The sequence below is a fragment of the Sturnira hondurensis genome, unplaced genomic scaffold (assembly GCF_014824575.4).
Source record: "Sturnira hondurensis isolate 20B ecotype Veracruz unplaced genomic scaffold, ASM1482457v3 Scaffold0007401, whole genome shotgun sequence".
Classification (NCBI taxonomy): Eukaryota; Metazoa; Chordata; class Mammalia; order Chiroptera; family Phyllostomidae; genus Sturnira; species Sturnira hondurensis.
The window spans coordinates 7,168,721-7,193,772 of NW_028080032.1; the positions used below are offsets into that span (position 1 = coordinate 7,168,721).

Genomic DNA, 25,052 nt, shown 5'->3' on the forward strand with positions numbered 1-25,052 from the left:
AGCTGCACACCATCCCTGTCTACACCTTCCCTCCCAGGTTCCGCTAGGGCCAGGTAGGCAGATGGGGCCCCTCCTGGTGACACCAGTCTTCCAAGAATAGTGTTCCTGATAACTGTTGTGTCTGAGTCTCTCAACAGATCATTACCATGAAGGATCGTTTAGTCTTGTAGTTCAGCCCACTGGGGTTCATTCACTAGATATATAACTCCCTCAAAAAAGAGGTTTATGAAATCCTGAGCCTCAGGTTTCATAGACATGTTTGTACACTAAGAGTTCTGCAGCAGAATATTTTTAAACATTCACAGTTTTTTGTAAGGTATATTTTTGTATATTTAATTGCTATTTTAAAGTTTTAATGCATTTTTTGCTAATTACTCATTTAAAAAAAATGAAACATGCATGTAATTGACTTAAACAAATGTAAATAAACAGATTTTGAAAAATACTTCATGTTAATCAAGTACCCATGTGGGGTCATCCACACCCTACTTCAGCCCACTGTAGCAAGAGTTGGAAAGTCAAGGTGAGTAGTTCTGATCAAACTGAGCTGGTCACCAGCAAAGGTAATGGTGATAAAGGAGCTTCTGGACTGTCCCCTCCATGGTGTAGGTGTAGGTGCAGGTCAGAGGTGGGAGTACAGCACTAGGCTAAAATGCGAGATAGCAGAGAAGCCAAGGCCTCACATGCCACCCTGGCCTCAGCTTTGCAAATACAGCTGCACCCAAAACTACTAGTTTCCCAAATACAGGTAACTAGTACTCAGGAGGCCTTACAAGGCAGAATTAGCCCATACCTCATACCTCTGTATCCCACACCTGCGAATAACTTGTTAGGAGAAAAAAAAATCTCGGTTCAAGGTCATACTGTGAGCAGCTGCCCTTTCTCCTCACCACCCCTCTCAAGGACCAGGCTTTGGGGAAATTGTTCCCCAGGAGGCCATCTCTGAGCCACCTTTAATCCTCACTTCAGTTGTCTGGAGAGCTCCTCTCCCCTCATTCTTCTGAGCAACAGAACCTCACCAGCCCCTTCTCCCCCAGCATTCACTAAATTCCCTCCTACAGCTTGCCCACCTATATGCAAATTATTCTCAGCTGTTTTCTAAAACTTAAATATCCAGCTATTTGGTATTAATCACAGCTCAAAACCAAGCCTCTCCCCCCCCCATACCAATGATCACGGCCCAACAGGCAACCCTCTAACCATTCCTCCCCCCAGCGGACCACCTACTGCTCCCATCTTGGTTCCTTTCTCACCTGGACCATGACCACAGCCACCCACACTGCCTCTGGTGGTGTTGGGGGGGACCCTCAAGCAGGCTGGAAAGGACAATTGCTGGGATAAGACAGCAGCGGTTTAGACTACAGTGGTGGCAATGGTGGAGATTTTCAGCTGGAGGGGAGGAGTTTCAGGAGAAAGGATGTGGACATTTCTGTGTAAGGGATGGCCTTGGAGATAAAGTAGAGAGAAGGGAAGGCAGTCACTGCCGTAGGACTGGAGGAGCTCAAAGGCCAAGTGCTGGCTTGGGCATGTTACCCCGGAAGTTAAGAGTTAAGGTGTGTGCTCATGACTGCTTAGAGAAATGAGGACTGCACCTGAGGCTATTTCAAATTGTCTTCAATTTGAAAACAAGCTGGCAGAGACAAAGGCGCCTGGAAGGAAGAAGGAAAGCCAAGAGGGGTCTAATGTGCTAGAACTGAGGAAGATGAGGACATAAAATACACATGACTTAGCAACAAGATTCACTGGTGAACCTATCAGGAACCAATCCATGGAGTCGTAGTGTGAGCTAAGAACCCCCAAAGTGAGATCAGAGGCAACTTCTCAAAAGTGAGTGCCAAGTGGGTCCTAGGAGGTGGAAGGCTAATGCAAGGGAGGAGGGAGAACTCGGCCTGTATGGCCTTGGGCTAGTTTGCTTTTCTGTTGAATTCTGGAGATGACAAAAACTGCATGAATCGAAAAAACTGCATGAGACAACACATGTAAAACACTGGCAGAGCCTATAAAAGACAGGCAGGACCCACAACACAGGCCTGAGAAGGCTGGCTCCTGCTCCCTCCCCCTTCTCTGCCTTGATGGGGGGGGCCGGGTACATGCAGAGGACAGGACTGGTACTTGGCCTACGCAGGCAGCAGAGGAATGCCTGGGACATGAGGGGCTCAAGAAATACCACTGTGATACCAGCGAGTGAATGCTGGCACTGTCTTTGCTGGCTGTGGGGACCAAGCGAGGTGCCTGGGAAGTGTCACAGGACAGAGAACAGGATGGGGGGGCATGGCTCAAGCTGAGAACAGAGTGCTACAAGGGGCAGGAGCAGAGACGGCTAGTGCCATTCAAGGGTCACAATTCCCACCACACCCCCCAAAGGCCCTCCAGCTCTGGGGCTTACACCAGGGCAGCAGTACCCACAACCCACAGGTGCCAGGGACCACACACAAGTGTGCCCAATGGGGAGGAAATGGCCATGCCCTAACAAGCCAGGGGCATGGGCCTCTGCTGCCCCCACGTGGCCAACATGGGAGGCACCAGCAACCCAGCCACTAAGGGAGGCGCCTGAACTCCTCCTCCCCCAACCACCCAGCCCTGCCCCCGGCTCTCTTCTATCCCTTGGAACTTCTCCACCAGATTCCTCCTTTGCCAGTCTCCTCTCCTGAAACCACCACAGAACTTTGTAGTTTCCTTCTAGTTCAAGAGCTGCTTTAGTCCTGGCGGTACGGTTCAGTTGGAGCAATGTCCAGTAAACCGAAAAGTCACAGGTTTGGTTCCCAGTCAGGACACATGCCTAGGTTGCAGGTTTGGACCAGTCCCTGGTCTAGGCAGGTGCAGGAACCAACCAACCAATGTTTCTCCCAGATGTTTTATCTCTCCCTCCCTTTCCCTCTCTAAAATCAGTAAGCATGTCCTTGGGTGGGGATTTTTTTTAAAAAAGCTGCTTTATATAGACCCTTAATTGCCTTCAACGGCAATACAGGTGCCAAATAATATACAAAAATAAGACACAAATGTTCCATCTCCAAGGAGGTTTTTAAAAATTATTCTGCACAGCAGAAAGAAAAGGTCCAGAGTGTAGCCATATTCTATCTCAAAACCTTTCCCCCAAGTGGGAGCCTTTCGAGCCAGAGAAGTCAGGACTGCACCGGGGGCTGGCAAGTGCCAAGACCAGGAGTGGGCGAGAGAGGTGGCAGGACCCCCACCCTGCTCCCCGTGAGCTAATGGGCACCTTGACTCCTTGATTTCTACTAGCCTGAAAGTAAAACCAGATTCTCTCCCCAGTTTCCTTGGGGGTGGGGTGGGGGGGTGGAGAGCAGCCCTTTTTGTCTGGTTTTAGTCTTCTACTCTTTTTGTCCCAGTTTACTCATTTCCATCAGGTCAATAATCAGCCCAATAGCCAAGGTGACTCTGCCCACTGAAGTCCTGTCTTTCCAAACATCTGCCTATAGGATTTATGGTATAAAGTGACGTGGAATTGTCTTTCTATAAGTTGCTTAATGGTCAAAATTACAGATACAGAATTAACCTGTCCAATTAATCTTGCAGAATCTTGAAACAAAACATGTTTTTCAGTATGTTCACACAAAGGCTAAATGCACAAGAGTTCATGAACAGGTGATGACCTCCAAGGCCATACTGGCAAAACTGTGATTAGATTATAATACATGTAACTTGCCTTACATTTAGCACATTCGATGGCGTACAAAACCACAGAACAACTCTCCCCTGCAGCACTCCAGTGAGTGACACTAAGCTTCAAAAATACACAGCAGGTATTATAGCAAATCCTCACTGTCACAGGCATGGTCCACGTTACATACATGTAATCTTTCCTTACTGGTTACTAGTTTAGACTGAATTATCTTGATGACTTAGAAAAATCCCCTTGTTCTTTCTTGCTTTGATCCAGGTAATAAACAAATCATAAAATTATATAAGGCTCTTAAAAAACAGAAGTTCACAGATCCCACTGAGGAGGGTTCCAGGATCTTCCCAGGTAACAGTCAGGGGATCTTCAACAGCTCAAGGAGTGCTCCAACAGCTCCGAAATAACCCTGAAAAAAAGAAACACGAAAAATGAGCAATTTTCTTTAGACTTACTTAAATTACCATAAATGATTACTAGTGTTAAAGCCAACACTGACATTAATTCCTGACACCCATTTCCTAAGTTCATTTCTGATCAGCTGTTGGGAAACTGAGGTTGGGAATTCAAAAATACTATTCTTGACCTGTGGTTCATTGAATCCATGGGTACAAAGCATCAACTGTATTTCTGAAAAAATTCAGCCCTAGCTGGTGTGGCTCAGTGGATTGAGCATCGGCCTGCAAACTGAAAAGTTGCTGGTTTAATTCCTGGTCAGGGCACAAGCACGAGTTGTGGGCAAGGTGCCCAGGTGGGGGCGTGCAGGAGGCAACCAGCTGATGTTTCACTCTCACATCTCACACAGATGTTTCTTCTCTCCCTCCCTCCCCTCTCTCTAAAAATAAATTAAATGAAAAATTTCAAGTATACATGAACCTGCACAATTCAAACTCTCATTAATGTTCAAGGGCCAATTGAATTTCAAGACTCGGAGAGCCTAAAATAATCAAAGTTCCCTATTTGCAGGAATGAACCCTAGAATCAGAAGCCTGAATACAAGAAAACAGACAAACAGAGAAGTAGACCAGCAATGCTAACCAGAGTTGAAAATCAAGTTGGCAGGCCAAAATATAAAAACAAAATTTCATGAGGGGTTCATATTTTAACTATGATGACATGACAATATAAGTTAAAAAATGTTAACCTAAGAAATCAATCTCCATGTTCTACCTAGGAAAAAGGTTCAAGAAGAAGAAATTCAGCAGAAAGAAAGTTACACTAAAATTTAACGTTAAACATGATTTCTTTTTATTCTAACATAAAACAGGTAAAAAGATCACAACAAACAAGATGTATATAAAAGGTATAAGAAACAATGGTAATTTGGTACTGATTTACTAATGTAACATTAGAAGCAATAAACAAGTTATATGTCTTGAACTTCAAGCATCTTGATATGGAAAATTTGTGTACTTTGGGTTTTAACCATGAACTTAAGCAACTTAAAAAGAAAAACTTAAAGCTATTTTAAAGGAAAAAGCAATCTCTATAGCACTTCAGATCTTACTTCAATTTCTGTCAATTCATATAAACACCGTTGAAAGTAAATATACAGACAGCCCTGGCCAGTGTGGCTCAATTGGTTGCAGCGTCATCCCAAAAGCCTGAAGGCCCAGGTTCCATTCCCAGTCAGGGCACATTTGCTAGGGTGGGGTCAGTCCCCGTGCGGGACATGAGAGGCAACCAATTGATGTTTCTATCTTGCATTAATGTTTCTCTCCTCTCTCTTCCTCCTTCCCCCTCCCTCTAAAATCAGTAAGTATGTCATCAGGTGAGGATAAAAAATAGACACACACACACGATTTTGAAAAACACTCATGATAACACTATCTAAAATCGAACAACACTTGAAATAGTTCAACAGCCACACAGCCAAGCGGAGGAAAGAGAAAGCACCTTCCAAAACAGGGTATCAGGTTGAGTAACTCAATGATTCTTTTCCATTTTGTCATTCCCAGCAGGTCTATGTGTTAAGTTTTTATGATGCTGTGTTTCTAGTCCTGGAGTGCTTTTTACTGATCTATTTGTTTTCAAAACATACATATTAAATAAATGGGATGAACTAGGCCAATCCATAAAAACTGACATCAAAAAATGAAATAAGCAGAACCCAGAGTAAGTGCATTTATAAAGTACAATGGGAAAATATAACAGATGGTTCAGAAAAGAATAAGGCATCAGAAATATGGCTGAATGTTCATCAAGACCTCTTTCTTGAAAATTGCTGAAGCTCACAATGAAATTAACCAAAAATCTTTCTTGCATTAAATCGAGTTTAACAAATAGCTTTTGAAGCCCTGGCTGGCGTAGCTCAGTGGATTGAGCACGGGCCTGCAAACCAGACGATCGCGGTTTGATTCCCAGTCAGGGCACATGCCTGGGTTGCAGGCCAGATCCCAGCAGGGGACTCACAAGAGGCAACCATACATTGATATTTCTCTCCTTCTCTCCTTCCCTCTCTCTCTAAGATAAATAAATAAAATCTTTAAAAAAAAAAGGAATAGCTTTTGAACATTAATATAATCAAAGTTAAACCACGTATCATGAATTACAAAAATATGTGAGTGCTGTGGCGCCTTTCACCTCTACTTCAAATTCCAACATAGCGTGAACTGCGTGCCCTTTATGTAACTGACATATTGCAGGAAATAAGTCTGCTTACCTCGTGTTCCGAAAAAAGTGCTTTCAACTGTCCCTTGGACCAATAATCCAAAGCATATGCCAAAAGCCGCATGGCGATCGTATTAACTCTCAAGAAATTTCCAACAAATACCACCTGGTTAATATTCTGAGCACAGCAAAAGAAGGCAATTAGTTTTCATCTTAATTTCTGTCCTCTTGTAAAAGCTACCCCAAACAGAGACCACATGCCTAGTTTCTGGAAGCAAACTGACTGCTGATCACAAATAAGTACTTATATTTAATCCAATTGATAGAGGGCTGGTTAACTTGATCCCCACACAACTCTGGCCCCACTTAATGCCAGAAAATATCACAGGAGAAAACAGATTTTCTAAGAAAAACATGTGTATTAAATATGACAAATAGCCCTGGCTGGTGTGAGGCTCAGTGGTTGAGTGCCAGCCTGCGATACCAAAGGTTTGCTGGTTCAATTCCCAGTCAGGGCACATGCCTGGGTTGCAGGCCAGGTCTCCAGTAGGAGGAGCGCAAGACACAACCACACATTGATGCTTCTCTCCCTCCCCGCAACCCTCTCTAAAAAGTAAATAAATCTTTAAAAAATAATGACAAATAATTATTAAAAAGTTTTATACAAAGTAAAAAGACCCAGATCAAAGAAGGAAAGTAACACAAATAGGCAAATTATGTAAGAAATATCACAAAAAAGAAATTTAACCTCACTAGTGATCAAAAAAAAGTAAAAATTTAGAGCCATTAAGTGTTAACAAAATAACTGAAATTCCATTCACTATTAGTCAAATGGTGGTCAAACTGACCCATTCATATATTGCTCAAGATGTTCTAAATTGTTGCACCCCTTCTGCAAAGAAAGCACCTTGGCAATACCTATCAAGATTCGTAACATGGTCAAGTTCTTTACATGAGAAAACTCATTTCTGACTAAGTCCCTTATCAAGAATAAAATCCAATCAAGGAACAGCTTTGTGTTTAAAAATGCTTTATACTACAGAGCTATCATTGGCAAGCAACCAAATGCCCAGCTTGATGTGAATGATGTATGACACTAAAATAAATCAAATGTGCAGTCATGAAATTTATAGTTATACAAAAATATAAAATGGTATGTATACCAACTAAAATCTTAAATACATAAACACAGGAAAGGGAACATGCAATAAAGAAAACAGAGTTAAAATATTCAAATGAAGAGGCTTTTTTAATTACTTGATACTGATACACAGTATCTTTTTACTTAAAAATGACACAATCCTTCTGCACCTTTTAAGGGTTTTTTTTAAGCCACATCTCTATCTTATCTGTTTAAAAGAATAATTTTAAACAAAAATGTATCAACAGGGACAAGCTATAAAGCTGCACCAACTGGACCACCAAGGGAAGGCCATTCTTGGTTCTTTCATAGCCCTGTACAATGCTGCTTGACCTGAATGCTACAAGGCAGCACTGTAAAGAAGCTGAAAGCACAAAGACAGCTCTGCTGCGGTGGAGGGAGGGGGCAGGGTCTTCTCCCGGCTTCCAGGACTTCCTCTGGATTCCTTCCCGGGGATTCTAAAGTTCCACAGTGAGCACGGAGTCTAGGTTCAGCATCGCTATCCATTATTGCCGCCCAACATCCCCCCATCATCTGGCACACTGGCTCCCTTCCTGCCTTCCTCTACTTTCTCCTCTACTTCTAGACAGTACAGTGTTTATTTTCAGTCTAAGAAAAAATATATCAACTAAGATTAATCTACAAATGAAGAGTTTTAACTTTGCCAATGAAACAAACTCCACCACGTATGACCACAATTAGGCCCAGTTCGGAGAAGACAGATGTTCTATACAAGGTGGGGTCCACTTTAGGGTGTTCTGTATTTTCCTCAGAGCAACTAAAGAAATTCATGTCCCCTTACTTCATTAAGGGCACACATTCTTGCTATCGAGCCAATGTTGTTGGTGATGGTGATCAAAGTTGCTCTAGCGAGGTCCTCTTTACTGGCAGCCTCTCGCTTCTCCTTGCTCATCATGTTTCCAAAGCTGTGATAGGGAAAAAATTTAAAATATATACACACACACACACACATATATATATGTATATGTTCAAAATAAATATATATATTCTGTTGGGCAACACAGAATATAAAAATATATATATATATTTAGGCCNTGCTATCGAGCCAATGTTGTTGGTGATGGTGATCAAAGTTGCTCTAGCGAGGTCCTCTTTACTGGCAGCCTCTCGCTTCTCCTTGCTCATCATGTTTCCAAAGCTGTGATAGGGAAAAAATTTAAAATATATATACACACACACACACATATATATATGTATATGTTCAAAATAAATATATATATTCTGTTGGGCAACACAGAATATAAAAATTATATATTTAGGCCCAACAGAACTTGAATGTGACTTTTAGAGTAATGTTCAAATCTTCAAACTTTTCATTACAAAATAAAGGAGCATCTGCTCAAAGAAAAATGCAGCTTCAAAGAGAACCCCCAAGTACTCTGAACGAGCAATGGCTTCCACCGCATTGTATCAAGCTTTGATACCAGATATTCACATATTTAGTTAGGATCTCACCAGATCTACTGCAAGGCATTACTGCTCCTTCTGCAAACAGGGAAAATGTCCAGAAAGTCACCTCTACTAACAATTCATCCCCAACTACCCAGCTGTCCCACTCAGCTGAAGGGTCATATGCACATCTGATAAACTGCTTTATCCTGGCAAAGTGTGACCAGAAAACAAACCCAAGCAATCATAAACAGATGTGATTACCAATGAGCAAATGCTGCTCATCAAAAATGAAATCTATGTACAAAGTGCCTAAAATTAGTAAACAAGCATGTACATGAGTTCCTTTTCTATTATTAAAAACCATGTGTCCTTGGCTGCTGTAGCTCAGTGGATTGAGTGCGGGCCTGTGAACCACACAATCGTGGTTCGATTCCCAGTCAGGGCACATGCCTGGGTTGCAGGCCAGTTCCCAGCAGGGGACACATGAGAGGCAACCACACATTGATATTTCTCTCCCTCTCTCCTTCGCTTCCCCTCTAAAGATAAATAAATAAAATCTTAAAAAAAAAAGAATTAACTTAAAAAAAAACCATGTATCCCAAAACACACAAAAAATTATATCTCCAAACAGTTCAAAAACAAAATAACCAATTCCACTTACAACAACATCAAAGAGAATAAAATACTTAGAGATGTATTTAACAAAAGTATATACACTGAAAACTATAAAACACTGGTGAAAAGAAAGCAAAGACCTAAATAAGTAGACACGCCATGTTCTTGGATCATTAAGACTAGATAGTGTCAAAAACTGTAATATTCTCCAAAACGGTCTACAGATTCAACACAATCCTTATCAAAATTCATGTTGTCCTTTTTTGCAGCTATTGGCAAGCTGATCCTAAAATTCATATAGAAAGTTCAGCCCTGGCTGGTGTAGCTCAGTGGATTGAGCTCAGGCCTGCAAACCACACGATCGCAGTTCGATTCCCAGTCAGGGCACATGCCTGGGTTGCAGGCCAGTTCCCAGCAGGGGACACATGAAAGGCAACCATACATTGATATTTCTCTCCTTCTCTCCTTCCCTTCCTCTCTAAAGATAAATAAATAAAATATTTAAAAAAAAAAAAAGAAAGTCCAGGGACCCAGACAAGCCAAAACAATCTCGAAAAAGAGCAAGTTGGAAGACTCACACTTCTCAATTTCAAAACTTAATACAAAGCTGCAGTACAAAGCAGTGTGGTACTGGCATAATGATGAACATCAATGGAACAGAATTAAGAGTTCAGAAATAAACTACACATTTATGGTTAACTGTTTTCAACAAAGGAGCCAAAAGTCAACGAGGAAAATAGTCTATTCAACAAATGGTGCCGAGACAACTGTATATCCACATGCAAAAGAATGAATTTGGACCTCTACCTCACACCATACACAAAAATAACTCAAAATGGATCACAGACTTAAATGTTAGAGCTAAAACGATAAAACTATTAAAAGAAAATACAAAAAGTAAATCTTCATAGTCTTAGGGTTAGGCAATAATTTCTTACAGGTTAACACCAGATGTACAGTGATAAAAGAGTACACAGGAAAGATCTACTTAAATGTAAAACTTCTATGCTGCAAAGGATACCTTCAAAGGAGTAGACAACCAACAGAATGAAAGAAAATACTTGCAAATTATGTATTTTATAAGGGACTTGTACCTAAAACATATATAAGAATTCTTACAACTTAATAATAAAAGACAAATAATCTGACTAAAAAATGAACAAAAGACTTGATAAGACATTCCTCCAAAGAAGCTAGACAGAAGGTAAGTTCATGAAAAGATGTCCAACATCCTTAGGGAAATGCAAATCAAAACTACTTTAGACCTATTAAAGCAGTTTAAACCAAAACACAGTGTTAGCAAGGGGAGAAATTTAAACCATTATACATTGCAGGTGTGACTGTAAAATGGTACAGCCCCTTTGGAAAACAGTCTGTAGTTCCTCTAAAGATTGAACAGAGTTGCCACATGATCCAGCAATTCCAGTCCTAGGTATGCACCCAAGAGCATTCAAAACATCATGTCCACACAAAGACCTATATGTGAATGTTCCTATTAGCATTATTCGTAACCACTGAAACAACCCAGATGTTCATCAACTGATAAATGGATAAATAAAATGTTATATATCCATCCATACAATGGAATATCATCCATCAATAAAAAGGAACAAATACTAGGCCCTGGCTGGCTAACTCAGCTGGTTAGGGTGTCCTCCCAATATACTAAGGTTGCAGGTTTGATCCCCAGTCAGGGCACATACAATAAATAATCAATGAATGCATAAATAAGTGGAACAACAAAGCAATGTTTCCCTCTTTCTCTCTCTCAAATTAACAAATAAAAATTTTAAAACAAACAAAAAAAGAACACTGACTTATGCTACAATATGGGTGAACCTTCAAAACATTAAGCCAAACAAAAATCACATATCATATGATTCCATTTACATGAAGTATCCAGAACAGGCAAAGCTATAGAGACAGAAAATAGATCAGTGTTTGTCAGGGACTGGGCGGTGAGGAAACGAGAAGTGACAGCTAATGAACACAGTCTCTTTCTGAGATGTTGAAACTGTTCTAAAACTGGATTATGGTGATGACTGCACAATTCTATAAATACACTAGAAATCACTAAAGCGGGCACATTAAAGAGGTGACTTTATAGTATGTAAAGCTATTTAGAAGGGAAAAGTTATACCCAATATTTTTTTTTTATTTCTGTAATTCTTAGAACACACATGCCCCCTTACCTTGAAGCCACAGCCCAGCCTGGCAGTCCAAACCTCTCATAGTCCCCTCCATAAATGTCTCGAACTAGTTTGTCTACTTTGGTGCTATCTCCACGAGATGCCATTTCAAGAGCTTCTTCAAAAGTGGTACAGCCAGTAAGCAGACAGCAGAGACCAAAAAAAGTTCCTCCTCCAAGACTATAATTAAAAACAAACAACACAGTATTTTAACATTTTTTTAAATAACAGGAAGGTAATATTTATAAACCCCAAGTCCTATTCACATATCCATCCACTCTTGCCCCCACCCAATCATGCAAATGTCACCAGTAAAAGTCTGAAGCCCTGGCTGGTGTCTCAGTAGGTTGGGTGTCACCCTTCAAACAAAAGGTCACTGGTACCATTCCCAGTCAGGGCACAGGCCTGGGCTGTGGTGCAGCTGGGGACATACAAGAGGCAACCAATCGATGCTTCTCTCGCACATTGATGTTTCTCTCCCTTTTTCTCCTCCCTTCCCCTCTCTCTAAAAACAAATCTTAAAAAATAAAAAAGAAACAAGTCTGTGAAAATAATAGGCCCCTAATATGCCCTTGAAGATAAACATTCATGTGTGCCAACAAGCAACATGGCAAAACACAGGACCACCACTCCATCCACGTCTCCAGTCCAGTCTGGGCAACTACTGAGTTTGAGAAACCCCAAGTGCAAAGCAGCCTGCAACACCTAGGCAATGCCGGTGCCTCTTCCCTTTCTCCAAGTGCAGGCCCCAAGTCATCCTCATGCAAGATATGGTTGTCACCCTGGCTCATCAACCCTTCCTCCACAGCATGTCTTCCAAGAACGCCTTTTTCTAAAAAACAATTACTCCTTTCACTCAACTCACACCTATTAAAAAACTTGTTTATCCCAATTCCCAGCTCCTTAGTTTTCAAGTTGTCTCTGATCCTTAAAGTGTATTTCCTTTCTCATCTGCCATCTAATTTTCCCTTTTCAAACTACTCGCCCCCAACCATTTTTCTATTGCTCAACATCTCAACTTCTAGATCTTACGCCATCCTCCAACCACATGAGCATGTGCACACGTGCATGTGTTTATATACACGTACAACATCTAGGCCGCTTTCAAAGCTAGAATGTCGCCTTTTCTTGCCTTTTCTTCACAGATGCTACCGAGCTTTGGTTACTTTATGATATAGGCACACCCTATGCTATCTGAGGGCAGGGACTATGGGATCAGTTAGTATGCTGATGACAGTTTATGAAACTATGGTAATAAAACCTGGAGCAATACAGATTAAAGAAAAGTAGGTCATGAAATCAGAATTTTCAAAGCAAAACATTTGTTTGCATAATCCCAGAAAAAGTCTTATTTTTCACATAATTTTAAAAGATTCTTAAAGGTATTTATATGTGCCCTTGCTGGCATGGCTCAGTGGATTGAGTGCTGCCAGCCTATGAACCAAAGGGTCGCCAGTTCGATTCCCAGTTTAGGGCACATGCCTGGGTTGCAGCCTAGGTCCCCAGTAGGGGTCACGCGAGAGGCAACCACACACTGATGTTTCTCCCTTTTTCTCCCTCCCTTCCCCTCTCTCTAAAAATAAACAAAATCTTTAAAAGAAGGTATATTTACATGCAATACCTATATGATATCAAGAATCAAAAGACCTACCTGGTACCAGTGACCCGCTTGTAATTATCTTTGGAATATACTGCTAAGATGCTAACCCCAGAGCCAATGTTCACCAGAAGCAGAGGGTATGGATTTTTCAAATCAAACGGTAACTTCTGACAATTTTCAGAATCAGCAGGGTTTTCAAAGTAATAGCACTGTGACCGTCCATTGAATCCAACTGAGTCAATGTATAAAATTCCTTTTATTAAGCAATCTAGTTCATCAAGTTTGCAAAGCTGAAGATCACCTATCTGTAACAAAATAAAATGTTTTAGACTTAACAAGCCAACAGAAATAAAAATTCCATTTAATAAGGCATCCCATCTACATTAAACAAACCATAAAAGAACTCAAGGGTGTGTATTATTTGTGCATGCTTTACAGAACAAATCTGTAGACAACAAACAGGATGAGCTGATAAGGCAGACCCCTGCTCCCACAGCCCCAAATGCACTCTACCTACAAACCACGGCAGCAGCTGGACAGAACGTGCCCAACACCCACGCAGAAAACAAGACACCCGCTCACAGGCAGGAAGCAGGAGCATGGCTGAGCTCACAGCCCTACCAAAAGCAAGGCTCCAAGAAACCTAAATGGCACAAGCATCTGTGACACAGGCAGGAGCCACAAAGACTGGCATCTTCCTTCCAAAAGACCATCTTCAAGGCTATGGAGCAGTAACAAAGTAGGCCACACTTTATTAGTAACTACGTAAAGCCAAAAGGCTGCAAGTGGACAACCAGAAGGTAAGACTTTCCACTACACATATTACAGCCTCCGGCGGACAGGGAGGTTTCATTAGAATTTAAAACATCAGTATCAACTCAACTTCATTTAAATAATCAATAAGTAATTAAATATTTATATTATGGAACACTGTATAGAAATTAAGAACGAAGAGGATCTTCAATAAAAAGTTGAAGTGGAAAGAATTTCAAGACATGTTAGTCAACAAAAGCTGAAACATTTTATCATGATTCAATGCGCCTATTTGTAAAACCATGTTTATATGTCTGTGCCATATAGTCATGCACAGAAAAAGTAAAAAGATACATAAACTTTTAACAGTGCTAACACTGGAGATGATATAAACTTCCATGTTCTGCTCTATGAACTTCTAACCCCTTTGAATGTTTACAAGCATATATATACTCAAAATAAATGACAAAGGTAAAGACGCCTCACCCAATAAAGCACCTATTTCTGCTGAGAACCAAGGTCAGCCCTCAAGTTCTCCCCCATTAAATCAACTCCCATTTGTTTGATTACATTTACATGCAATGTATTCTGATCCAGAGTGGAGATGGAAGTTAATGGGTAACTTCATCTTAATCCTTAATTAATCCCTAATTAAGATTAAGTTACTCCTCTGACCAAACCCAAGCGCTCTGTTTACCACTGTCATTTCATCTGCCACAGCCCTCCCTGCCCAAACAAATTTAAATATCAATTTCCTGACACTTGAACCCCAAGTCCTAGCATTTTCATTTCTTAGGCAAATCATTTAATACTGGTGGCTTACTGGAATTCAAGTAGTTTTCTGTGACTGTCAAACCAGCAACTCCTTTGGTCCTTCCCATGATTGATGTTATCCCGAAGGGCCCTGCTGCGCTGTTATTACTCCTAATAAAGTCCAGCCTCACTGACAGATGATAAAATGCACGCACAGGTAATTTCACTAACTCCTGGTAGTCTATGTAAGTCCCACACCCACATGCAAAAATCACTGTGAGGAAATCTGATTCAAATTTAAAAAAAATAACTCAGTATTTTAAAAATTCTTTCAGAGATTGAGCTCTGACTTCCTGTCAAGATGGAGGCATAAGTAAACATAGCATTTGCCTCTTCCCACTACATCGAAATTACACCTACCTACAGAAGAGAAAAACCATCTTTCAGAACCGCCTGAAATCAGGCTGACTGCAAGTCCTACAACTAGAGAATTAAAGAAGCCATATCAAGACTGGGACAGAGGGACAGAGACACAGAACGGGCTGGTCCCACATCCAGGTGTGGTGGATAAAACTGGGAATGGGCCCTGGCTGGTGTAGCTCAGTGGATTGAGCATAGGCCTTCGAACCAGAAGATCGGGGTTCGATTCCCAGTCAGGGCACATTCCTGGGTTGCAGGCCGGTTCCCTGCAGGCCAACTCCCAGCAGGGGATGCATGAAAGGCAACCATACATTGATGTTTCTCTCCCTCTCTCCTTCCCCTCTAAAGATAAATAAATAAATTTAAAAATAAATAAAATCTTCTTTTAAAAAACCAAAAAACCAAAAAACTGGGAATGGTACCTTGGCTGCAGAGCCCCCACCCGCCGCCCCCCCACCAAGGAGCAAGGACACCCAGCCCCACACCAGCTGCCCCCTCCCTTAACATACCAGGGTTCCAGCGCCAACAAGGGAAGTCCCCATAATATCTGGCTATAAAAACCATTAAGGATTGAGGCTGAGGGAGGTGGAAGGCTTCTGGAATCCCAGGCAGTTCCTCCTAAAGGACCCATACATGAATTTACTCAGACTCACTTCCTCTGAGCTCCAGCACTGGGGCAGCAGCTTGAAAGGCACCAGAGACATACAGGGAGGAAATGAATTGTTCGGCATCAGGGTAAGAGCTGGGGGGAGAAGGGATGGAGGACAGGTGGAGCTTTCTCCCAGACAGAAAGTGCTGGCAGAGGCCACTGTTCCTTTTCTGAGCCACTCCCCACCCAGAGCAGGCAGGTGGGCACCATATCGGAGTTTCCACCAACCTGGCTCACACTGCACTGTCCCCTGCCCCCCTGTGATTCCGAGGCCCCACATCACCAATTTCTGGCTCACCCACCCTGATTCCAGTGGCTTTTCCATACAAATGGCCTGCCTACCTTGGCTCATGCTTCAGATTTCCTAAAAACTCTCAAATAAGCAGTATTTTGCCCCATACCTCCCACTAAGTGGCCCCAGGCCACTGTCAGCAGGCCAGAAAGGACTGGAAATATTCAAAGTGATGAAGCAAGGACCTACAACCAAGATTAATCTACCCAGCAAAACTATCATTTAGAATCAAAGAACTTCTATCATTTAGAAATCAAAGATAAAGAGCTTCCCAGACAAGAAAAAGCTAAAGGAGTTCATCACCACCAAACCAGTATTATATGAAATGTTAAAAAGTCTTCTTTAAGAAAAAAAAAAGATTGAAAACATGAAAATGGCAATAAATACGTATCTATCAACAAATGACTATAACAAACAAACCAAGCAAAACCAAAACAGACTCAGAGATGCAGAGAACATTTTGATAGTTGCAAGATAGGAAGGCGCTTGAGGGGTGAGTAAAAAAGGTAAAGAAATTAAGCACAAATTGGCTATTATAGAATAGCCATGGGTATGTAAAGTACAGTATAGACAATATAGCCAATAATATTCTAATAACTATGTATGGTACCAGACAGGTACGAGATTTATCAGGATGACCACTACGTGAGTTACATAATATCTAATCACTGGGGTATACACCTGAAACTAATACAGTAAGTTATGTCAACTATAATTGAAAAAATAAAAAATAATTTAAAACAGAATTTTAAAAAAATATTTCACTGTGGTTTATTAAATATTACTCACTCCTAATGCACAGATAGGCATTTCATTTTCAGCTTTCAAAGATGGTACTGGTGCACACAAACGAGAAGCCCTGACAGCCTAAAAAGCCATCCCTAAGATCTTAAATCCACTTTGCACCCCCCCTGAATTTACCACACAACTCTGAACCTCCGGTAAGGGCCTGAGTGGTTTTCAAATATGTTCCAAAGGGCATCTCTGCAGGGTCCTGGAAACAGAGGTTTTCTCCTCCACCTATCAGTCACGGTCCAGAGTCCACGAGCAGAACTTTCTCTCCTTCTGCTACCTTCCCCTACTCACAGGTGAAAAGAAACCATTGAAAACCAACAACCAAGGAAAATACAAAGAATATAAAACCATATTTAAAAGTTAATTTTCAAAATTCTATTCTATATTATGATAATGGTCAGTTATGAGTAGAATGTCATGAGATGAAGAACAAATAAAACAAGGTCATAAATCACACAGTGACACCGGGTAAAGAGACGACATGTGGAATGACACAAAGGCAGAATCTCTGGGATAATATTCTCATCGGTGGCATTAAAAACACGGCCACTGAAGGTCTTTTAAATCTGAAGGTCAGAGTCTTGGCCGACACAGTGATCAATTTTCCCACCTACCCCCATATCCACCTTCAGGTCCTAGCCTCAAGGTCCTACACAGAGTGCCCACTCCCAGACACGATCCAGAGACTGTTAACGTGCGTGCTGCACAGAACACATCAGAAGGCTTTAGGGGAGAGTAGGTCTGCTGTCAACCATCCCTAACTAGTTTAGAGACCTGAATTTCCTTAGGGGGGGTTTCTGGTCTTATTTTTATCTTGGTTTTTTTTTCTTCTTTAAAGTACACTTGCCAAGAAACAACTGAAGGGGACAAGAAACACTATGAGGTAGAGGAGATTGGAACAATATTATGACATGAAACGACATTAATTTTATTATCTATTTTTCAATCTCATTGTTCCAGATCTAATGATGTTGTTCCTCGTGGTCATTTACTGTTTATCACAGCTTCACTATTTTTTCATACTAAAAGAACAAAATGCTCTCTTTTTAGTGGTTCTCATAAATTCAGCTGAACTGGGCAAAAAAGTAAACTATACCCCAATCTCTAGATGGCTAACTCCTATCACTAAGTTATATTTAATCTTAATTTGACTCAAGAATATTTAAGTTCCATTAGAGATGGAAATGATTCCATCACTTGCTACTGGTTATTATTTTTAACAGATTATCATAAATTGTATATAAGCTTAAAAAATGCATACTGTGAGAAAATCCTGCTCAAATTTGTACGCTCCACCTCCAGTGGCACAAAAGACAGTGTGGAGACTTGAGAAGTTTTTATCTCTGCCCATTTGAATAAAAGCAGGCATGTCATGAGTGGGAAAGCGTATAAAGTGCAGATTGCCTTTGCGTCCACACAGAGTCAGGTCCTTCAGTTCCAGGTGCACATCCCGAATACCCGTGGACCCATAAGCCACATTGGAGGTCAGGTACTTCCGAATGCTTTTAAGACTTTCCACTTCTTCCTCTTCCTCTTCAGCAGTGATGTCTTTGGGTTCAAAATAAACCAGCTTGACTAGGGTTCCACCAATATCCAAGCCAAACCATGGAAAAACTAAATGAGGGAGAGAAAAAAAGTCAAAACAGCTTTTTCATGAAAACCAAATTTCCACTCACTAGAGCAGAAACTTATCCCACAACCTAGAGTTTCCCTAGGACTATATAAACAAACAGGCTGGGAGGAAAAGAAATGTAACTGCATGATCTGGAAGCAGATTTTTTTAAAAAATTATAAAAACCAGGAAGAAAAATTTCAGAATATTGAGCCAACCCAACACCCTTATACAACAGACATGCCCAAACTACACTATGAAATATTTAAAAACAACAAAACGACTACCTAGGACACTTCCATGGAAAAAAAATGAAAATGAAAACATTCACCCTTGCCCTTGGCTTGCAGAAAAAATCTTGGAAGCCCTCAGAACTCTGGTTTAATACTCAAACTAGGGGTAAAGGCAAACTCCCCACCCCAGGTAACATAATATAAGCTCCAGTGTTCAATTTCTCTCCTAAAAAAGAGGTTTCAATGGAACAGATGTTTCAAAGTTGTTATCTGTAACCAAAAAGATCCTTCCCAAGGGAATGGCTTCAGGAGGTTGGATCAAGACGGACTGCACAGATATACCTCTCTTCCCGTCTCACTTTAAATCCCAGAAATGACTAAAGATAATACATTTATCGATATACTATTTTCTAAAATAATTCTGGAAACAAGAAGTGATACTATCAGCGGAACTAGGCTGACAGAGGGAGTAACTGTCCAGAAGCTTCAAAAGAGGAATACTGTAATGACTGGGGAGTAGCTATGAGGGTGGGTGGAGAATGGGGTGTTCCATCCAAGTTACAGATGGCGTGACTGCCAGGGGAACAGGAGCTCTGGTGTAATCGTGGACAGGCCGGTCACTTTCCTCTACTGAGACCCACTCCCCACCTCCCTTCCTCCGGCCAACAGAGGCNGGCTGACAGAGGGAGTAACTGTCCAGAAGCTTCAAAAGAGGAATACTGTAATGACTGGGGAGTAGCTATGAGGGTGGGTGGAGAATGGGGTGTTCCATCCAAGTTACAGATGGCGTGACTGCCAGGGGAACAGGAGCTCTGGTGTAATCGTGGACAAGCGGGTCACTTTCCTCTACTGAGACCCACTCCCCACCTCCCTTCCTCCGGCCAACAGAGGCACAGATTTCCAGAAGCACAGGCACTTGAGCCCAAGACTCAGCATGGCACCCAAGCAGCAGTTATTAACCAGAAGAAATGTGTCCATCTCTGGCCATATATCCCACCTCTCGCCTACAATCCAAACTGACAGACCAGTAAACAGACACTGCATCCATGGACAGGGAAACAGCAATCCTCCAACCAGAGATGATCATTTCACAAATTAGAATCACCAAGAGAAATCAACACCACAAAAACAAGAAGATAAATATATGAAGAAAGGGACGGAAGGACAAAGAGAAGACTTAACAGTCACTAATATCTCAGAGGTAAAATGAGATTTCATCCATGAAAAATGAATAAGCTACCATTTAAAAAATGAGCAATTAACATCTGTGAGCTGTATCCACATTTGTGGGGGCGAGGTTCAAAACCAAATAAAAGATGACAAACTACTATACACTTAACATAGATGAATCTCAAAAACAGACTTACACAAAAGGCTACATGCTGTATGATCCATCTCTATGAAACTAGAAAATACAAACTAATTATTCCTGCATCTGAGAGAAAGCCAATCACAGGCTGGAGGAGACGAAGAAGGACCGCCAGGGGGCAAGAGAAAACTTTCTACAGTAAACCAAGTCATGATTGTTAGGGTGGGGGTTGGGGGAAGCACTATAAGTGTATGTATCTGTCAAAATGCATGGAACTGTACACTTGTAATGAAAGCAGTTTATTTTATGTAGATTATACTGCAATAAAGACACATTTACAAAAAAGGAGAAAAACTGATTTCCAAAATAAAGCTTAACAAGTACATTCAACAGGAAAATAGGAACAGAAAAAAAAAAAAGGAAAACTAAGAAAATATCCCAAAATGTCTCTTGAGTACGAAGGAAAGGTAGATATACAGAATGCAGAACCACAGTCCAACATCCATCTTATATGAGTGCTAGAATTTTTCTGGGGGAGACAGGGGATATAGGGAGGACATTAACCACCAGGTTGAAAGATCCACTAAGTGTTAAACAGAACCAATTAGCAGAGAAAGGGAAGACTTGGACATACCGTATTGAAATTTCAGGAAGTCCTAAAACCTTCCAAAGGAAAAAGTGAATTCCTACAAAGATAAACAAGTCACATAAAACAAGTCTCACATAAAATTAAAACTTGACAGAAGTTTTAATGACAGAAGACAAATGACAGAAGACAATGGTGCAATAACTTCAAAGTGGTAAGGAAAAAGACTTTGAAATTCATATCCAGATAAGTCAGCTTTCAAGTGGCAGTGCAAAAGATATTTCACACATAAAAGAGCTCAACATTTACTAACCAAAGAGCTTCTCTGAAGTAATTAGTAAAATGCACTCCAATATATTTTTTAAAGCATCTAAAAAAAAAAAGCTATGAGGAACAATAGTAAGCAAAAAAAAAGCAATACATGCTAACTTTTAGAAAAATAAATAATCTGCCCTGGCTGGTGTGGCTCAGTGGATTGAGTGCAGGTCTGAGAACCCAAAGGTCGCTGGTTCGATTCCTAGTCATAGCACATGCCTGGGTTGTGGGCCAGATCCCCAGCTAGCGGCACAGAGGCAACTGACCAATTTTTCTCTCCCTCTTCCTCCCTCCCTTCCCCTCTCTCTAAAAATAAATAAAGTCTTTTTTAAAAAAAAAGCAATCTGAAACTAAAATACTTACATAATTTCAACATGGGAAGTAGAAGAGGAAAGAGAAAGAGAGGGAAGTGAAAGCAGCAGTTTTGTCCTTTTGAGGAAAGGAAGATATGGAGTCTCACTAATTCTGAATAAAGAAGTGATAGTCTATATGCACTGAACCATCCAAAAGAAAAGAAATGAGCACACGACCTTCAAATAACTAGGAAAAAATCAGTTCAAAAAACAAAGTAATACACCCTGGCTGGTGTGGCTCAGTGGATTGAGTGCTGGCCTACAAACCAAGGGGTCGCCCATTCAATTCCCGGTCAGGGCACAAGCCTGGGTTGTGGGCCAGGTCCCCAGTCTGGGACACAAGAGGCAAACACACATTGATATTTCTCTCCCTCTCTTTCTCCGTCCCTTCCTCTCTCTCTAAAAATAAATAAATAAAATCTTTTTAACAAACTATAGAAATGATCCCTGAAAGTATAGTCTTAATACAATCTTTTTAAAACAAAGAAATAAAAATATGATAAATACAAAGTTAAAAATTATAACTGAATGTGTCAGTAATCACAAATAGATCAAATGGTTCTTCCAGACTGAAGAGGAAATTCAACTATATGCTTACTTTAAAAGATACATCTAAAACGAGATTATACAAGTAGAGTGAAGATAAATAAATGGCAAAACAGCCACAATGGAGTCCCGTAATAAGGAAGAGTTGGATGCTTTTCAAAATAAAATCAACTTCTAGTCAAAAGTACTCATATCAGTACTCAATCTTAGGCACTTCAATGAAGACTGATAGAGCAGTTGACTTGCAGGTAGGATCCATGGTATCTTCAAAGTGAAACCTATGTTTCAAGACCAGCACGGCATTTAACAGGTGCTACACTCACAAGATGAAAGGTGCCCCACCCCTCCAAGTAGTTGCCTACCAAGAAAATAAGATTCACAACTCTCATACCTATGTTTACTCTGAATTATGTACATATTTTTTTAATATTTTATTTATTTATCTTTAGAGGGGAAGGGAAGGAGAGAGAGGGAGAGAAATATGTATGGTTGCCTCTCGTGCATCCCCAGCTGGGAACTGGCCTGCAACCCAGGCATATGCCCTGACTGGGAACCAAACCTCGATCCTTTGGTTCGCAGGCCCACACTCAATCCACTGAGCTATACCAGCCAGGGCTGAACTATGTACATACTCATTGACCAAATCAGTGGGTAGAAATCACTCGCACCATTTAAGTAACTTATCAGCTATATTTATATAGTTAAATTTGTGTATGCAGAATAAATGTTTGGACAACGCTAATCCACTGTATCAAGCAAATGTTAAGAGCAAACCAATAGAATACAAACAAATTAACCAAAATTCAAACAAAAAGCATTAGAGGGGGACAAAAAGTCCATCCCCAACAGTGGGGTCAGCTGGCTGGGCATCACCCAGCACACTAAAAGGTCACTGGTTCAATTCCCAGCCAGAGCACATGCCTAGGCTGCAGGTTCTGCCCCCTGAAGTAGGTATATGCACAAGGTAGCCAGTTTCCCTCTCATATCTATGCTTCTTGCGCTCTTTCTCCCTCCCTTCCCAGCTAAATGAAAAATTAAAAATAAAATATTCAAAAAGGGTAAAGGGACAAAAAGGAATTATGTTATTACATAAAACAGTATAACTGAAATGATCCTAACACATGCTTCAGAAAATATTAAACATAAACACAAGGAGAAACTGACTAATCTACAAACCAGTGTGAGAATGATACAGGTCTCAGAAATTTGCCCCCACACACACACACACAAAATAAAGATGTACAGAGGATGTGACTACCACAGCTAATAAGGTGATCTATTAAAAATAAATATAACTACATGAAAAAACAAAATACACTTTCCTTTTGCCCTGACTGGTGTTCATCAGTGCGTTGATGAACCAAAAACTTGCCAGTTAGATTCTTAGTCAGGGCACATACCTGGTTATAGACCACAATTGAGGGCATGTGACAGGCAACCGATTGATGTCTCTCCCTCTTCTTCTCCCTCCCTTCCCCTCTCTCTAAAAATAAATAAAATGTGTTTTAAAAAATATACTTTCCTTTCAAATAACCATAAACCCTTCACAAAAATTAACTGTCAGTCTAATTAGTTAAGTTTAAGAACCTCAAATTCCAAAGAACAAAAACAAACCACATTTACTTTCCACAGTACCTCAAAATTAGATATTAATCCTTTCCCTCTTCCTTTCCCTCTCCAAAATAAATAAAATCTTTTATTTTTTAATTTTTTAAAGATTTTATTTATTTATCTTTAGAGAGGAAGGGAAGGAGAGAGGGAGAGAAGGGGAACCATATGAATGTATGGTTGCCTCTTGTGCGTCCCCTGCTGGGAACTGGCCGGCAACCCAGGCATGTGCCCTGACTGGGAATCGAACCCCAGTTGTTTGGTTTGCACGCCCACGCTCAACCCACTGAGATACACCAGCCAGGGCTACATAAAATCTTTTAAAAAAAGAAATTAGCCTTGGCTGGTGTAGCTCAGTGGATTGAGCGCGGGCTTGCAAACCAGAGGATCACGGTTCGATTCCCAGTCAGGGTACATGCCTGGGTTGCCGGCCAGTTCCCAGTGGGGGACACATGAGAGGCAACCACACATTGATATTTCTCTCCTTCTCTCCTTCCTTTCCCCTCTAAAGATAAGTAAATAAAATTTATTAAAAAAATAAAAATAAAAAATTAGTCCAACAGACACAAAAAAAATGCATCCACCTGGAAAAATTTTAAAGATTTTTATTTATTTTTAAAGAGAGGAGAAGGGAGGGAGAAAAAGAGGGAGAGAAACATCAGTGTGTGGTTGCCTCTCACACACCCCCTACCGGGCACCTGGCCCACAACCTGGGCATGTGCCCTGACCGGGAACCAAACCAGCGACCCTTTGGTTCTCAGGCCAGCACTCAATCCACCTAGCACATCAGCCAGGGCTCACCTGGGAATTTTTTAAATCCATTATTAACTCTGAGATTAAAGAAAAAAATCAAAATAATTTATTTTAAAATGAATGACAATGATATCACTACATATCAAAAACAACATGATACCACCAAGGTGATACTCAAAGGGAAACTCTAGCCTTAAATGCTTATCAAATGTATTTTAAAAGAAGAAAGTATGAATAAAAGGGAATATCACATACAATTTGAAATGCTAGAAAAATAATAAAACAGAGCAAAGCCAAAAAATAAACAGAACGAAGTTATTAAAGATAAAAGATATAAATGAAATTAGAGCCCTGGCTCGTGTTGCTTAGTGGATTCAGTGTTGGCCTGAGAACCAAAGGGTGGACAGTTCAATTCCCAGACAGAGCACATAAAAGAATCACCCAATAAACGCATAAATGAGTAGAACAACAAATTTTTCTCTCTCTCTCAAATCAATAAATTTTTTAAAAGATATATCTTACTAGCAATTATTCCTATTCACAAAATAGTTTTTAACTCAGGGACTAGATACTTACAAAATACTGTTATAAAATCAGCAGGCTCAATAATAAACTTTACATTCAGGAAAAATAAACACACAAAACCCAATAGAGACTACTAAAACTATTGGATGGCTTTCCCTTTCAGACAGCAAAATTTAAGACATTATTTTAAAAGGGGGATTTTCACATCCTAGTCATTCTCACTGACATAAACTGAGAAAGAAAAAGTGTCTGAAGATAAAGAGTCCCCACGTTATGAACCTGAAAAATGCTCATTATATAAAGTTAGCCAGAGGAACATCACCAACCTTCTAAATGACCAGTTGAAAT

The 25,052-nt window shown here is 40.6% G+C and overlaps 1 protein-coding gene and 1 pseudogene across 1 annotated transcript in view; both read right to left on the reverse strand.

The window, feature by feature from the left end:
- Positions 1-25,052, reverse strand: part of PANK2 (pantothenate kinase 2) — a 30,374-nt gene continuing 5,322 nt past the window's right edge. Inside the window, exons 2-8 of the mRNA XM_037051713.1 lie at positions 18,126-18,478; positions 13,254-13,507; positions 11,606-11,782; positions 8,457-8,544; positions 8,188-8,223; positions 6,297-6,422; positions 1-4,043 (exon numbers count right to left, since the gene is read on the reverse strand). Coding sequence (XP_036907608.1) covers positions 3,993-4,043; positions 6,297-6,422; positions 8,188-8,223; positions 8,457-8,544; positions 11,606-11,782; positions 13,254-13,507; positions 18,126-18,478 — 1,085 coding nt within the window. The 3' untranslated portion in view covers positions 1-3,992. The remainder of the gene's footprint in view (positions 4,044-6,296; positions 6,423-8,187; positions 8,224-8,456; positions 8,545-11,605; positions 11,783-13,253; positions 13,508-18,125; positions 18,479-25,052) is intronic.
- Positions 21,606-21,735, reverse strand: LOC118990947 (uncharacterized; annotated as a pseudogene).